Source organism: Gossypium hirsutum, chromosome A12 (assembly GCF_007990345.1).
Source record: "Gossypium hirsutum isolate 1008001.06 chromosome A12, Gossypium_hirsutum_v2.1, whole genome shotgun sequence".
Taxonomy (NCBI): domain Eukaryota; kingdom Viridiplantae; phylum Streptophyta; class Magnoliopsida; order Malvales; family Malvaceae; genus Gossypium; species Gossypium hirsutum.
The window spans coordinates 33,860,624-33,878,461 of record NC_053435.1 but is presented as its reverse complement, the minus strand read 5'-3'; the positions used below and the strand labels follow the sequence as shown (position 1 = coordinate 33,878,461).

Sequence of the window (17,838 nt, the reverse complement as noted above, 5' to 3'; positions counted from 1 at the left end):
AAAATTCAAGTGTAGCTATTTACAATACTAAAATTGTTTTGTTAAATTTATATTCATTACAAAGGCTATTTTTTTAGTTATATGACTATCAAATTTTTTTATTATTTCAAAATATCACACTAATAAATTTAATAAAAGAATTTATTTCAAGAAATAAGTGCAGTGGCATATTTTAACCAACAATTTTATAATCTTTTGACCTTATGCCCTTCACAATACACAAAATCTAAAACACGGAACACAGACAAGAACACACCACTAAACCATGAACATGCAAGTTATACAAAGAATAACATTAAACACATTACAACACAGAATGCACAAATACAACGTTAATACATAAACATGTCAAAATTATATAAACATATTTTAAACACAATTATGACAAAAATAAATACTGACGGGCCTATAATATGGCATAAGTTTACGATGTTATGCAGTGAATATGTAAAGTTTATTTTTCCTAGTGAAAACTATTTTTTTTTTCACCAACGAACTTTAGCAAAAAATTGACTTTATTACCTCCTTTTAGTAGTTACCTTCGTAGCTTTCAAGCGCAGAGCCAGTTTTCCGATTGCAGTTGCTTGGAGCATGGAAATGTGGACAGCTTCTGAACAACACTGAAAGCCTCGAAAATCCTCGTCTTTCAGCACCAATATTCATGCATCATTTCATACATAATCTACAATCTTCATGGGGTTAATTTCATCTGAAACTCAGAATTTCTTGGCATACATGGATTTGACTCCTAGAACAGAGGGAAGACCAAATGGACCAAAAGAAGACATTCCTGAGGCAATTGGATCGAGCTCCATGCCAGTCATTTCAGCTTCATCTTTCATTCAAGCGGCACTAAGCTATCTTCCCGTCTTCCAAGAAGACACATTGTTTACAATAGTGAGAAAGAACATATGAAGATCAAGAAACGGACTTTTACTAGTGAACCTGTATGAAGTCAGTCAATCGGTATACATTGATTATGGGGCAATGGCAGAAAATAAGTAGGTCTCGTAATCTTTACACTCACTATTCTTATTCCAGAAAGGAATGACCATGTAATAGCAGCTGATACTGAAGAATGGTACCAAAAATCAAACCAGCATCAATCACATAGCCTCTAAAACGAACAAGTTCTTGCTTCTGTTCATCATATCTAAACTAGATAGATAACAAATGACTGCATTCTCTAAACAACATATCCCCAGACGAATCTGAAAAGCTGGGGCAGTACATTTTTGCCTCACCTCCAGGCCAGCGTCTGAAAAGAGCCATAGTTGTGGTTTCTTGTATTGAATCTGTGAAATCTGAATCCAAACTTTCAGTTAGACTCAAAATAACTATCATATATAGACAGGTGGTCAAATGCATCAAAATTTGCCTTCAGTCCAACAAACTGACTACCAAGCTGAGCACAACCAGCACTTGGCCACTGGCAGCTGCCATCCCGTGTACGCAAAGGACATAAAGTTTCGCATACTTGACCGAGTGGACTGCTGGAAACATCATCTGACACAACTGTAACTGAAACAGATAAATCTGAGTTGTCATCACGCTCCTTTGTACCATCAGATTCTTTTCTAGGAGGAGACTGCATACTTTTTTCTTGAGATTCTGTTGGATTACTTTCAACATCAACAGTACAGTCACCATTACTTGTGTAGTTAACCCTGCACCCCAGTGACAGTATGGCTCGCTTAATGGCAGCACTTTCCTTGCTGGCTCTTTGGGCCAAGTTCATTGCGGAGCTACTGAGCCGTTTCTCATTCCGTAATTCTGCCTCCAATGTTTCCATGGCCACCGAGTACTCTTTAGCTTTCATTTCAGCTGCTTCTTTAGCCTGTTAGCATTGCAGCACCCAATAAATATTTTTTAAAAAAAAATTGCGCTTAGTGAGTACTGTTACATGTTCCCAATTTATCCAGTACACCATGTATTTCTAAATAACCAAAGGGGACAATTAATGGACAAAAACTGAAAATTTTAATACTGATGACAACTCACCAATTTATTAATTTCCATATTTCTATGAGGTAGTTTAGGAATATTATTTTGTTTTTAATTTTTCTCCATTACTCCACATTATTCCTGATTTCTTGCTACCTAGTTTCTACTAATTTACACACTAAGAATTAGAATAACATAGTTTCTAGTATTAAGTAGCCTAGAATTCCTCAATGGCACATAACAATGAATTTCTTTCTGTTCTCTTCTACAGAAATTCTTCCTACTTTCTGTTTTCATGGTATCAGATTTATTTTTCCTCTGATTTTTATTTTGGCTAAACAGCCATTTCAGATGCGACTCTAGAGGAATATTCAGAGGTGTTATCTGAACCTTCTGGTAGTATGTCCTCATCTACGATTTCTACTGGTGGGGAAATCCATTCTCTCCAAATAACCCAACACAAACTTTAGTGGGACCAATTTTCTTGAATGGTCTCAAGTGGTTATGTTGGTAATTCGAGGCAAAGGAAAATTTGGTTACATGATATGTGCCAAGGTAAAACCCAACAAAGGAGAAGCAGGTTACTGAACTTGGGAGTCAGAAAAATATTATGATCATGGCCCGGTTAATTAATTCCTTGAAAGCCAAGGTTGGCCAGACTTATTTATTCTACCAGAGAGCAAAGGAGATATGGGGCATGGCCATTGAAATGTAGTTGGATCTGGAAAACACAGCACAACATTTTGAGATTCAATCTCCTCTAAGAAACAGCAAACAAGGTGATCTTTCAGTGGCTGAATATGTCTACTCTAGGTAAAGGCTTGTTGTTAAAGAAAAATGAGCAGAGAAGTGAGGAGGCATTTATTGATGCAGATTGGGCAGGTTCAGTTGAAGATAAGAGGTCCACATCAGATTACTATACAATGCTTTGGGGGAATTTGGTTCTTGGAGAAGCAAGAAGCAACCAGTTGTAGCTCGCAGCAGCATAGAGGCTAAATTTAGAGCCCTTAGGTTCGGCTTGGTATGGAGGATGGAAAATTTGTTAATCAAATGGTTAAGATTCATAACCATTTTCTTACTTTGTAGCTTAACCATTAGATTGAAAAATTTTCCATCATCACTCTTTTCCATCCTCCATACCAAGCAGAGCCTTAGAGCCCTTGCACATGGAACTTGTGAGCTGATTTCGTTAAAGAGGTTATGGAAGAACTGAAAGTGCCTAGCACGGAACCTATGAAAGTATTTGAGATAACAAGGCAACCATAAGTATTGCAAAAAATCCGGTTCATCATGACTGAACAAAATATGTTGGGATAAATATGCATTTTATCAGATAAAAAATAGTTAACTTGCTTGACCTATGTGCCTAGCAAACAACAGATAGCAGATGTCCCTAGAAATGCACTGCCTAAACCAAGTTTTGAAGTGCTAGTGGACAAGCTGGGAATGAACATCTATTCACCAGCTAGAGGGGGAGTGTTCGGTGTTGACAGGTCAAGGATTTATTTATTTCTAGACTTCTAGGAGTTAGTTTAGGGTATTATTTTATTTTGGTTAGAATGCGCAGTTAGTCCCTGTACTCGTATAGAATTTTAGATTTGGTCCTAGTGCTTTTTAAGTTAAAAATTCAATCCTCCCGACTTTTTCAATTTAAAAATCCTTGTGTAATCATTATTATTGTTGCTAGTTTCTATAAAAATTTGTCAATTTAACATGTTTATTTTCTGTTAATCATATGTCACGTTATACGAGGGCAGCCTAATCAAAATTCCAAGTTGACAAATTTAGACAAAAAATACTTACAACTTTAATGACTCGACTAAAGATTTTTAAATCAAACAAGTAGGACTTAATTTTTAGCTTAATTTTTAACTTCTTAAATACAAGGACTAAATCTCAAATTTTTTCAAAGTACAGGGACTAACAGCATCTTATAACCTTTTATTTTTATTTTTTCTTGATGACAATACCATTTCCTTAGTTCTTGCTACTAATTTCAAAAGTTTACAGATTCTAAGCATTAGAATAGGATAGTTTCTTTTATTAAGTAGCTTAGAATTCCTCAATGATCTTTCTGTTTTCTTTTACAGAGATTTTTTCTATTCTCTGTTTTCAAATACCTTTAGCAGTTCAGAAAACTTTATAGCCATGCTCCTGGATTCAGCCTCAAGTTCACCAGCTTGGGATTCAGAAGGACAAGCCCAACGAAGATTAAATTGGGGCCAAAGTGTTGGGGCCAAAGCAGCTGCTGGAGGAAAAATTGGCCCATTATGTTTCAATGGATCATAGAAGAGGTTATAATGGGCATGAGAACTCCCCTCCAAAGAACGCAGATCAGCGAAATAGGCCCACAAGCATCCACATGCTTCATGGATACCACATTTTTCTCTCTCCTCCTCACTGAAAATATAAATAAACAAAATAATTGACACTTCAAAAGGGGGTTTGGAGGAAATTTGAATAGCAAGGAAAACAAAATTGTTACTTTCAATTCAATGAGGTCATCTTGAAATATATAAAACTTCCTTTATGTACTAATGCAGCTACCCACAATTTTTGGACTAACCAGTGAAGGAAATAATTTAGGCTCCTCAAAAGTTTATGAAACAAATTGTAGAACTCAGGCTTGAAGGTAGAAAGAACAATGTGCTTTTCTTCCACATTTCTACAAGCTTATAAATCATCTGATCTTTCAGAAATGCAGAAGATTGCAACAATAAACACAATGATTCCAGAATAAAGATGCCCATAGGTTTTATGCATAAATATACACTATTTTCCATCAAGTGCCAAATTATGAAAATTTAAAAAGCAGTAGAATTTTGATGAATGATACGGGTACAGATGGCTAGTTTTCTCAACAATCGAATTGAATGAACCCCCATGGAATCTCAGAAGCAAAGTGCACGTATTTTAAATAAAGCCATGGTTGAGAATACGTTTGCTCTGAGCCTCTGACTTCAAGAGTATCTTATAAATTTTAGATATTTTGTAAGGCATAGATCATAGAGGATAGGAAACAAAGATGAAAGTTATTTCAGAGGAACTAATTTAAGTTTCATAGATAGAATGGACAATGATCACCTGTGCATTGCCTGTAAAAGGCCCTAAATGTTTGTTGCACCATTTTTTCCCAGACACCCCCGTCTCCCACCAATTTTCACATTTCTCAAATTCTTCAGCAAGCAAACTTAAGTTGGCACAGCAGGCTAAAGCTACTAATAGAGAAATTACCTGTTACACAAGAAATTTCCAAAACGACACGAGAGCACACAGTCCAAGAAATCCACCAGGAAAGTCTAAATCAACATAAAGTAAGAATGTCACTAAATCAGTAACTATGGAGAAAATAAAGGATAAAGTCAAAAAAATTGCCATGCATAAAAGAAAGATGCATACTGAGGAGAACTCAAAAGCAAATGGATACATCCTTAACAACTGAGAAACACAATCAACCCACTGCAAAACAACAAATGCTTGAATTGAAATTAGACTGATTAATTAACAACAGCATCAAAATAAGATATCTATTAATTATAATTTGTGTGAAATAGAAGCCCCCAAAGATTTCACAATTTCATTAAATGTGAAAATTATCAAACTAAAATGAAACGGAACTTCAGTGAAAGAATAACCAAAAATATTTCAGCACACATACCTGCAAGAATATGGGGGAATAATTGTTCTGCGCATGAGATGTATTAGAAGTTTGAGGTGTGAATGATCCAGAAGATTGGCGTACTGGAGATGATGACAGATTCCCAGTGGAAGATTGTCTGTTTAAGTCAAATGAAGTTCCAGACACACTTGGCATTCCAATGCGATCTGAAAATGGGTGACCAAAAGCTAGCCAATCTTTTTCAACAAGTGCCTGTATTAAGATGTAATAATCCCGTGTAAGAGACATTTTTCCAAGTTGTTATCCCAATTCCCAAGTTCACAAGGCACTGAAAAACCATCAGCATCTCACCTGGATGTGCCTAAAGGGAATTTAAACTGCAAAACCACTTTTAGGTGGGGGAACATGACAGCTATTTTTCTCAAAAGTAATGCTAAATATGTGATGCTGTCTTGCTGAGTGAAGTGAAAAGGAAAAGGTACAAGCAAAACCTATTACATAATAAGTGTCTTGGGCCATAGTGTTGCAAATGAGAAATATGTTCTAAAAATGGAGAATGCAAAGAGAGATGGTGGGGTTGTTTGTTGACAAGGCCATTGTTCAGAAAAATACCTGAAAACCAGCGAATGTCCGGTAATATGGATCAAGCATCAGGTTTGCTAGTGAAACCAGCTGACTTGTTCTATCCCATCCATCACTACATTAAAACAGTCCAGAAAGGATAATTAAACTGATATGTGAAAAGAAAAAGAAGGCAAACAACAGATGTAATGGTATTCACATAAATTACTGGTAGATGAATTTGTTGGCATGGCTGAGGAGATTAGAAGGATTTTTTTTTTCTTTCTTTCCTTCTTTTTTTTTTGGTACCCCGCGGGGGGGGGGGGGGTGGTGGGGTTGGGGGGAAGGGATTGGTTGTGTGTTGAGTTGAGCATGGCAGTGGCCTCATACCATAGGGCATATTGATGAGGAGAGAAACATAGAATTTTTTTTAATCTTCTTCCTTTTATTTATTTTGTAAGATAAACTGGGTCTGACATCTGACTTAAGTTTTATATCACAATGAATTTTGCCTTGAGGCTTCTACAGGGCTTAGGATTGAATTACTACATAGATTTTCACATGTTATCTTTTCTTTTCCTTTTTCATTTTCAACAATTTTAGTTTTAAGCCAACTGACCAACTCACTACCAGTAAAACAGATTCAAGTGAATAGCTCAATCAAACCAAATTAAAAAGTTAAAAGAACTGATTGCACCAAATAGAAGTCATCAAGTCCATTTCACAAAGTGATACAGGTTCCACCAGTTAAACAATGATATATAAGCAAGAATAATTTGAACTAATGAGAGCAGTAAAAAAGAATAATGCCAGTGCAATGAACCAAAAAGACCCATTTCACTTGCTCAAGTGCTGATCACTAAGAGAAACAAGTCCAAAGACAATGGAAAGAACTTGCCTATCCTCCAATCAACTTTAAAACAAATAGATAAAGGTACTTAAATGCAACAAAGATTAGACCAATAAATGTAGGCATGAACTAAAATAATACTAACCTGCAATGCACAAGCACAGATGCTGATTCCAAAGCAATGCGTGCAGTGATCCAAGCTGAACCAGCCAAGACACTTTGAACATGTATTAACCAACCACTGTCACCAAGGGTTGATACTGAAGCAGACATACTGCTGAGATTTCCTCCACCCCAAGTTGAACCGCCATGTCTCTGTAAGTTACAACTTCCATAGATTAGATGTTCACAACAATAATATCACGCATCAACATAGTTGACAGGGCCACATAGAACTTCATGTGAAATTCTTGTCAGCTTATGTTCTTGATGTATACCAATCTCAGATGCTCTAAGAAGCTGACTGACCAGTAAACATCAGGAATGATCTAGCATACTAACATATTCATATTCAAAATACTATAAATACAGCTCAACACAATAAATTCATTTATATTATTATTTTTTTGGGGGGCCAGCGGGGAGGGAGAAGGATCATAATAGTACACACTTGGTATTATCAGCTAGATTTTTATCCACAAAAGAAAAGAGAAATAAAAGAAACAAAAGTAGATTATATTTCTTTAGGAAGAAGGTTTATGCACATAAATTCCTCACAAACTTTATTCAAGTTAATGCACCAAATATCCTCATGGTTCTCTCTAAATGCACTTCCAGTAACTGATCAAGATCTTAATAGGGTCAGAACTGCAGGGCTAACCAAAAATGAAGACATTCCATCTGATGATGTGGCACCGTGAGTGTCTAAATAATCTCTAAGCCGAGCAAAACTTTCTCTCATTGCATGTATGTTGTCTATCCCAAAGAAAACTATCTGACAAGGAGAACAAAAAAAAATTAGGGCACTAAAAACTACAGAGCCAAATTTTATTAGGTAGAGATGCATATCTTCCAAGCTCAAACTTAAGACAGACCTCAGAATGAAAATAGTTTGAAGAAGACTCCGAGCCCCCTCCCATTGCTCCATTTGCCAATGCATTTTTTCTTGGTCTTGCATCAGCAATATATAGCTTTCTAAATTGGCAGAAGAAACAATGTTAAAATAGAGGTAACACCAGCAATTCCTATATGGACATTACTTTCATCCTTCTGGAACAAAAGCAAAACAGAAACAAACCATTAAAAGTTCAAAAAACATGTATACTATCAAGGCATATTCTAAAAATCTGGTTACTTAAAAACACGAGGATCTTTCTTTGTGAGCAAGCTCCCATGTGATTATGAAAATGAAGTCATTGTAAAATCTAGTGGAATATAAAATAAATAAACACATTTTAATTTGATAATTGATATACACCACTTATTCTAGGAGCAGTTTAAAGTAGGGAAGTAGATGCTGATACTTATGATAAGGAAAAACAACCTATGACATAATACAGGAATCAACAAAACAGAGTACCTCCTTGAACCCTTTCCATCAACAAGTTGAGTGCAAAGCGAAGCGACCAACTTTTCATCGGCATTGCTATAGAAGAATAATAAAAATGAAAAATTAGATGAACCATACTCCTTGAAAGAAAAACCAAAAAATAAGTTTGCCATAGATATCATTTTAGCCATGCATCATTTTATTAGAAACTTTAGATATGCAATATATATCAATATATTTCTCACTGAAGGGCTTTGGGGTTCATCAAAAACTAAGTAATACCTCCTCATATTCATCATAAGACCAACCAAGGGTTGGGCTGAACGGGCAAGAACTGCTCCATTTCCTGTTATCCAATGCAGGTATCACAAATCAAGGACGAACATATATCATTAAGAGGGGGGGGGGGGGCATACACAAAAATTATCATATACCAGGGTGACACCAAGAAACTACAGGTATCCTACACCTTGCACGAAACGTTGAAGCTTGGATCACTTCTTCGTCACTAGCAAAAATTAGTTCCAGATGAAGATTAGTTCCTTACATATAGCAATAATTATGAAACTAGCCTTATCCACAACGATCTGATTCAAAAGTGAAAATAAGGAAAGACTGGCTCTGATTTCCTTTATGTCTTCCCCTTGCCATCTCAAAGGGGATCCCAATACCTTACCTAATACTTTTTGGAACAATCAATGCAAATGGATAACTCGAACACACTGTATAGTTGGAATTTGTGTTGCTTATTCTCCATAAATCATTAGACAATGTAAATGACCCCTCTTCAACCATACTCACAGATGCACAATGGGAGTCTTTTCCAAGAAGGCGGAAGTATTCATTCAGTAACCGCACCTTTGAGTTTGGCTTACTGAATTTGGACGGTCCACAAGTAAAAGCATAAAGATCCCAAATTCTTGCTGGCTTTGCACATCTCAGTAATGCATCAAATATAACACGCCTCTACATAGAAAAAAATTACAACCGCATTAATTTCTTCATATAAATTACTTAAATCTCTGAGATGTAAGGTCAAACAATATGATAGTTTACTAATTTTCTTTTCTATATTAACTGAATTGAAAAGGAAAGGATGTTTGAACTTCCTTGAAACTTGTACAAGTATTACAAGTGTTTATTTTTCCAAAAAGTTAAAACAAATTTTCCTTTTCTAGAATAAGATAAAGCACCATGTTATGCCTAGAAAAAAATTTCATGGACTTAGTGTCATTACTATGCAATTCTGGCATATTTATGCCCATTGAATATAAGATTCATCTTCCACCTTAACCCTAAAATAATTCCATGCGCAAAGCTTAGTCGTAGAGAACATGAAATGATTCATCTCCCACCTTAACCCTAAAATAATCCTAAGCGCTAAGCTTAGCAGAAATTGCACCATCAGCAGTTTGTGGTTGTAGAGAACATGATATGATTCATCTCCCACCTTAAATCTAAAATAATCCTATGCGCTAAGCTTAGCAGAAATTGCACCTTCCTTGTTTTCAAATTCTTTAAACAATACTAAACAGAAAACTTCTTCAAGCCTTAATTGATATAACAAATGCACATATATTATCAACAAGAAAAAAAAAAGAAAAAAGATTTAGGGAGTAGAGTCAGCTCTTTGAGTAGGGAATACATTCACCTAAAACTGAGCCCAATGCTCAGGTGCAAAAAGCAAATAAATAAAATATCGTACATACATACACATTATACTGAGAATATAATCGAAACCAAAACCTGCTTGGTTCGAGGGCGAAAACCGAACACAATAATTCTCATATCTTTTCCTGCAGAAGTAAGAGAAGCCTTTAGGTCCATTATTTCCATACCAACTAAAATTAGAAAAGCAGAATAGCATTGTCTATGACCTAAATGACAGTTGTTTGCATTAAACTATAACAAGATTAATTCTGGTAGACATTTGAACCTAATTCGAAATCTTAGTAGGAGTCTAGGAATTGGAACGGTGGACCACACAATCTTATAAAACCATCTAGCCATTTTGGTGACACTTATCAGTTTTCTTAAACTAAAAGGATCTCTTACAAGTATGTTATAGGTTTCCACTACATATGTGAAAATTTATTATAATAGGAGTGTTTTAAATAAGATACTAAAGAAATTTTTTAGATATTATTTTGTATAGGTCTTTTTAGAGTTATTATTTACTTTTACTTTTTTCTTAACTCATATAACTTGTATAAATAGGATACCCAGCGTCATGAGCTGCTCATGATCAATGCGTACAGAATCGCCCAACAAGGTCAACTGATTAAATTGCACTCAGTCAACCCCACTTGGACTAGTTCGATTCGTGGATCATAGATGGAAGCTCATCTACTTGAAGCCCGGTGGCCCAGTAAAACTCTCCAGTAATTTAGAGTTACCGAGGTAAATATTGTAATCCTAAGGATAAGATTGTAAAAAGTTCAAATTATTTAGGACTCTTATCTTGTAGATAGATATTAATTTTAATCGTCGATGTAATTTGAACTGTACCGTGGGATCGAAGGGAGCTCAAGTATAAATAGAGGCTTTCCCCTCATTTGTAATCATCCTATTCAAAAATAATTGTATACTTTGAGAGCATTTACTCAAATATTTTGTCTGCAATCTTTTCTGGTGCCTTTTCCTATTTGCTTGTTGTTTCTTCTCTAATGTGTTCGCTTCTACTAAGTCTCGATGCCTTAGAAAATTTCTTTAAGAATTATCGCCTTTTTTAGAGTTAGGCTGACTTAGACGAATTTGAAGCAAAGTTATCAACTAAAGTCGCGCGATTTGCTAGACTAAAGTTCTAGTCCCGTGATGGTTTAGTATCAAAGTCAAGGTTCGTAAAGCGCTGAGTTGAGATGACGAAAGAAATAGAGGATCAAAATCTCCCAAATGGAGACTTGTGGAGGTCCAAGAAAGCTAATGGATCAAGAGATATGCTATCGACTTAGGAAGGCAAGATTGTCAAACTCGAGGGTTCCGTGGGAGATATGAAAGAAAGCCTCGAGGTAGTTCTAGAGGCACCGTAGAGCTGGACACGAGGAGAGATGAGCTCAAAGGACAAGTGTTGGACACCCTCAATGTCGATGTGGAAGAGGTGCAATGAGCTCTCAATTCCACTGTGGCTAAGTTAACAGAGAGGGGTGATGCTCTTGAAGCTACGGTGGCAGCTTTGAAGGAGATTGAGGGGCTCATTTTTTGCAAAGCAACCGTGGGTAATAGGGTGTTGGCTGCGACACCCAAGCCTAACATAGATGTACCCAAGCCTAAAGAGTTTAAGGGTACTAGGTTCGCAAGGAATGTGGACAATGTTCTCTAGGGAATGGAACAATAGCTCCCTAATCCTATGTATTTTACTGAAGTCACTCTTTTATTGTGGCGTCGTAGGTCCATAGAGAAGAAATGAGGTGAAACAACAATTAGGACTTGGGTGGAGTTCCAAAAGAAGTTGGGCAAATTTACCAAAAGTATGCTGAGGATGAGGTCCGGACTAAGTTGCGCCAACTTATGCAACAAGACCTAGTTAGGGAGTACGTACGGGAGTTCAGTGACCTGATATTCTAGATTTCTGATTTGGGTGAAAAAGTGGCATTCTTCTTTTTTATAGATGAATTGAAGTCATGGGCCAAGTAGGAATTTACCAAAACCATAACCATAGTAGAGTCCTTAATCGAGCTTGGTTTGAAGAAAAACAAGTTTGAGTTCTCTAAGCCTAAGAGGACATGCAACGATGGCGGAAATCACGAGGGACAAATTAAAAATGGCAATGGTGGCAATTGGAAACCACAAAAGAGGAAGTGAAAGCCCAACAACAAACCAAAGGAGAAGAAGAGTGAAAAGGAGTCAATACAGTGATTCTTATGTTGTAGTTCACATAAAATGCGGGATTGCCTACAGTAATCCAAGCTGACTATGATCAGTAAAGAAGAGGTGGAGCCAAATAGTGAGGCTTTAAGGCTTGATACGATGATACTCAATTCTGTGAAGCAAAGAAAGGTCGCAAGCAGAAAAGGTTGATGTTTGCAGACATCAAAATCGCAAACCAAAGAAGGAATGCTCTTATTGATACAGGGGCATCAAACTTGTTCATGTGAGAGAGCTACGAATCAACTTGGTCTCACCGTTAACAAAAAAACTAGAAGGATCAAGACTGTAAATTCTAAAGAGGTACCAACTATGGGAGTAACACAAAGAGTTGAGTTACAGATTGATGATTACAAAGGCAAAAAAAGATTTTGAGGCAATTCATTTAGATGATTACGACTTTGTGTTTGACTTAAATTTTCTTGATCAGATTGGTGCTCTTTTGATTCTTTTTGCCGAAGACATATATATTTTGGATCCTCAACAACAATGCACTATGCAAGTGAGTCGTGACGCACAGGATGGAGCTAAGACACTATTGACAATGCAACTAGCCAAGAATGTTCCTTGTGGTGAGAACATCGACTTGGTAATTCGAAGGGATAAAGAGATCTCGAAAATACTAGAGGGGCAGCAAACCGATATGAAGCCTGTTGAGTTATTAGTGGGGCTACCACCTATAAGAAAACTGAGTTGTGCATTGAACTTTGTTGGTAAAGAAGTGATGCAAATTGGACAGTAAAAAAGAGTAAATATGACGAGTGAGGTACATTTCAAACACTTTTCTAATGTTTTATATTATAACTTACCATTGACTTGATAAAGACACATTGCCCTTTCAAAATTCTGAAGTGAGTTAGCCGAGAGGCTTACAAACCGGAGTTAGCGACAATAATTATGTCAAAGCCTATTTGTAAGAATTAAGGGGATCCCAAGAGCAATGGCCTCTTACGATAGAGATGTACAAAGGGGAGAAATAGTTCGAATTAGATAGCAGTAGAGATATAAGCTAAAGCAAATGTTTCGAGGGAAAGAACTACTTGACAGAACAACTAGTTGGGAATCAGCCAAGGTATTGTGGCAGTTTCAAAACGAGTTAAGACAAACATCATTCTAGGGACACGACGAGAGTGTCACTAAAATGTATAGGGGAGAATGTCACAGGCCATAGATGGAAGCCCATGACCAATGCGCAGAACATCGCCCAACAAAGTCATCTGATTAAATTGGGCTCATCCAACCCACTTGGATTGGCCCGATTCATGAAACATAGAAAAATGCCCATCTACTTAAAGCCTGATGGCCTAATGAAATCCTCTAGTAATTTAGAGTTATCAAAGTAAATATTGTAATCTTAGGGATAAGATTGTAAACAATTCAAATTCTTCAAGACTCTCATCTAGTAGATAGACATTAATCTTAGTAGTCGATATAATTTAAACTGTATCGTTGAATCGTGGGGAGTTCAACTATAAATATAAGTCTTCCCCCTAATTTGTAATCATCCTATTCAATAGTAATTAAATACTTAAGGAGCATTTACCCAAACACTTTGTATGCAATCATTTCTAGTGTCCTTTCCTATTTGTTCATTGCTTCATCATTTGTGTTTGCTTTCACTAAGTTTTGGTGCCTTAGAAAATTTCATTGAGAATTCTCGCATTTTCAAAAGCTAGATTGACTTAAGCGGATTTAAAGTAAAATTATCGCCTAAGGTCGCGCGGTTTACCAGACTAAAATTCTAGCACCGTGACACTAGTAGTGAATAATATTAGTTTTTCTTTACCCATAATTTTTTTCTTTATGTTCACTCGATTTCTACCTTTGTTACAAGGAAGAGAATTTAAGTATGATCCAATTTCCTACAATTCCTAAAGAAACACTTTACAGGTAATTTTTTATTTATCAATCTACAAAATCTATTAAATCATTAATTCCAAAGTGAAGTATAATGGTAATAATTCTACCCATACTCCCATTCTACAAATAAAGGTAAACCCTAATCATTCTCTCTGTCCCCCCTCTAGCCCTTACCACTTCCTGTAGCCTCATGTCCCATCAAACTTCAAAATTTAAAACATATTTTATTACGGGAAAAGAATGTTCCCAATATGTATTTGGACATTCTCTTTTCAACTACCTTATGCATAATGCTCATCTTGTAGATGCTTTTTCTTTTATATACAAGCCTATCCACTCGAAATAAAATGAAAGAATTCACGTAGCTTCTAATTACAGACACTTGACCACTTATATAAAATAAACAACGAATAAGTATGTTCGTCCAAAATTTAAAATACTGAAAACATGTTTTTTAAACAATTAAGACGTTAAAACATAGCATACCTATGATTTGAAGGAGACGGCGAGTTGGAGATCTATCAATTTGGCGAGGAGCTGATTGATTCTTCACTACCTACACAAATCACCATCAATGCAAAATACATTAAATCAATCCACCTAGACGATTTTTAGATTTAATATGGGCATTCAACAGTTAAAACAAAAAAAATGGTATTATATATAGGCACACACGTCTAAACTTAGTCTAAACTCTAAAGAATAATATAAATGCAAGTGTTAGGAACTAAAAACCTATCTATGCTATTGCATGTATTCTTTTATTATTTATTTTTTCTCTTCAGATCTCTAGGCATCTTATGGAACTAGGCAAGGGACCTATCAGCTTAGACCTTCTCAAGTATCATGAGTGAAATTGGTTATTCAAATAATAGGGTACATATAACAACATAGTCACTCTTAGATCACATCTGATCTAAAGATTGCGTAGGCCTCCAGTGAATAACCAAGGTGGCTTCTAACATTTATTTGACCTAATTCGTTTGACAATTGCACTTACTGTTCAATTATCTTGTCAAAGATGAATAAAGGTTTTCATGAAATGGCTTTTTAATCCCAATGCTTTGCACAAATCTCACTCAAAATCATTCCAACATACTTTATTTATGTAGTTTGTCATATCCACATCAATTAAGCATTCAAGTTGTTGCGATGCATTATTCCATTAGGTCTATACATTGAATTCAAAGTTCATATCTCCAAGCTTAACAACAAATTAACTTACCATTTTGTTGAATTTCTCAATTGTTGCCAGAGGAATGGTGCCTAGTGGAACAATATTTCTGGTGCCATCACTCTTTTGAAAAGAGGAAAATTAGATGAATTACATTGAAGTCGTAACAAAAATGCATAAAAAAACCTACTAAATTACTATTAATGCATGCGTATAAAAGAAATTTTTGAAATACAATGTTAATGAAGTTTTATAAAAGGAAATAGAAACAATAAGTCCCAAAGCTATGCAGCATCCCACCCATTTTTTAGTATCATCAACTCATACGAGCACTATTGTAATTCCCATCACTTCTAATACCAATGAGTTCTTTTGAAAAAGCATTTCATCTCTTCCATCTGTTCTGTCATCTTCATTTTCTTCTCAACATTAAAAGCATTATATAGAATGAGTTCATATTAAAGCTGAGTATCACATAGAGCATATTCTAGTGTGAGACTGACAGTTTTCATGCTGATACTAATGTCAAAACAGAGAGTACGGTGACACCATTTAATTTGCAATATTAAGGTTGATATCAATCTAAAGAAGTTCTTAAACAAACATAAAATTTGCCCATTTGCTTAAAAAACTGGAGAATGAACTCCATTGTTAGAATACCAAGTAACTAAGTGCATTTTCAGGAGCATAGAACTAATTTTTATAATCCCTATGGAAAAATGCCATCTATTTCAAGTTTGAAATCTCAGAATATTTGTATGTGCTATTACTCAAAAATTTCTTCATTCACCAAAAAGAGCTTAAAGTGATGCTGATGTATGTTGGCCAAATAATGCAAGACAGCAATAGTTAACCAAATACTAAATGCCATAAGGCAAATTACTTACAAGAAAGAGAAGTCGAAAGTTGGTAACGAACAAAGTTCCGGCCTCATCTCTATTAACAAGAACAACTCCATGGCCCTAAAAATAGATATTCCAAAGTGCCATTACTTTAAGATGTGCTATTGTAATATTTAAAGAAAGAAGCAGAAACTTCATTTTACAGAATTCACCTACTTATCAAGATTCTTGAAATTAACAATCTTGGAATTTCTCATTTCAATCAAATGATAATGGGTGATCTAAGTTATCTATGAATAGAATTCAAAATCCATAATTTCAAGAAAAATCGAAAGGAAATAAAAATAAAAGAAAAAAAATTCAGAAGTACCTCCTCTATAACTCGCTCAGCTTCAAGCAGAAACTCCGAATTAACATGGGAAACAGATCTTGTAACCGGCTACAGTTAAAACTTTGTTAATTACTTATTAAAAATGATAAAGTAATTTAAAAAAACAACCCTAGAATCCACAAAAAGAAAAACCTCAATTTTGGTCCATTCAAGGGCGTCCCAGCTACCAGCACCGTCCAACCTCTCGCTACCATCAGAACTGTCTCGGGAGGAGACCGATCTAGGAGGCCGAAGTGCAGCCATGTCAGTCGAGTATTGACTCCAATTCGTCCTCTGTTTTTTTTTTTTTTGAAATTTTATTAATTTTCGAAGGTTTTGAAAAATTAAGTTCGGAGAGACAAACAAATGAAAGGAAAGGATTAGTGATGTTGACCGCAAGTGTGGCGGGTTGGATTTTCCAGCTGTTCGCTACATGTACAAATGTATTAGAATATTTATCAATCCGGACAGATTGACAATTAAATGATTTTTAGGGTAGCCTTTACTTACAAACAGCTTATCATACGGTTTATCATTATATATTTTTAACATACATTAACTTCTAATGTTTAAAGTGTGTTTATTTCATAAAAATTATTGATAAAAATATTTTTTTATTTGTTTCATAAAAAGTAAATTCAGCAAGGGAAAAGAAAGCATTTTCAAATAAATTTTTCTTCTAAGTCGTTTTATGAAAAAAAATATTTTTGTAATTTTATTTTTATATAAAAATTAACTTAACTTAAATTTAATATTATAATAATTTTTATTTTTAACTTTTGAAAATATATAAAATATTAAAATTTTAATATCAAATATTACAATGTTAAATATTATTAAACATACATATTTAATTCTTTATATATAATAATATAATGAATTAATAATATAATTTATTATTTTAATGAATTATTTAATATTTAAAATTTTATTTTAATAATAATTTTTAACAATAATAATTAAGTTTAAATAATATTATTAATATATTATTGAAAAGTATTTATATTAATTTTTAATAATAAATATATATTACAATTTATAAATATTTAATAATAAATTTTTTATATTATAAAATAGGAATATTTTAATTATGTAAATATGAGTATTTGTTTAAATCATGCTTAGCTTCATTTATCTCTTCTGACTTTGATGTGTCATTATAGACTCTCATATATGTAATTTAAATTAAGTTTTAATTAGATATTAATTATTACTAAGTTTATATATGATATTAATTATTATAAAATAAATTTCAATTGTCGAAA

The 17,838-nt window shown here is 34.6% G+C and overlaps 1 protein-coding gene across 2 annotated transcripts; it reads right to left on the bottom strand.

Annotated features, from left to right (window-relative positions):
• Positions 1 to 281: 281 nt before the first annotated feature.
• LOC107919767 (phosphatidylinositol-3-phosphatase myotubularin-1) lies at positions 282 to 17,006 on the bottom strand. Of its 2 annotated transcripts, XM_041082350.1 has the most exons (19): positions 16,727 to 17,003; positions 16,574 to 16,642; positions 16,249 to 16,323; positions 15,413 to 15,484; positions 14,674 to 14,743; positions 10,210 to 10,259; positions 9,140 to 9,429; positions 8,898 to 8,971; positions 8,746 to 8,809; positions 8,494 to 8,559; positions 8,009 to 8,108; positions 7,795 to 7,908; positions 7,120 to 7,289; positions 6,176 to 6,260; positions 5,603 to 5,815; positions 5,344 to 5,403; positions 5,179 to 5,243; positions 4,065 to 4,344; positions 282 to 1,837 (listed from the first exon to the last, which is right to left on the bottom strand). In XM_041082350.1, exons 1-19 carry the CDS (start codon positions 16,835 to 16,837, stop codon positions 1,319 to 1,321), a joined length of 2,547 nt encoding a protein of 848 aa, XP_040938284.1. In that variant the 5' UTR covers positions 16,838 to 17,003; the 3' UTR covers positions 282 to 1,318. The 2 variants fall into 2 exon arrangements, with proteins under 2 accessions (XP_040938284.1, XP_040938285.1); XM_041082351.1 differs by lacking the exon at positions 4,065 to 4,344 and having other exon boundaries at positions 16,727 to 17,006.
• Between the last annotated feature and the right edge of the window lie 832 nt (positions 17,007 to 17,838).

What these genes read in the sequence shown, in the direction of transcription:
- LOC107919767 (XM_041082350.1), bottom strand. Translation starts at nt 16,837, where the DNA reads ATGGCTGCACTTCGGCCTCCTAGATCGGTCTCCTCCCGAGACAGTTCT. An exon ending in TTCGCCCTCGAACCAAGCAG is followed by an intron (nt 9,430 to 10,209) that starts GTTTTGGTTTCG and finishes TTTTCTATGTAG; the next exon opens with AGGCGTGTTATATTTGATGC. An exon ending in CAAACTATTTTCATTCTGAG is followed by an intron (nt 7,909 to 8,008) that starts GTCTGTCTTAAG and finishes TCTCCTTGTCAG; the next exon opens with ATAGTTTTCTTTGGGATAGA.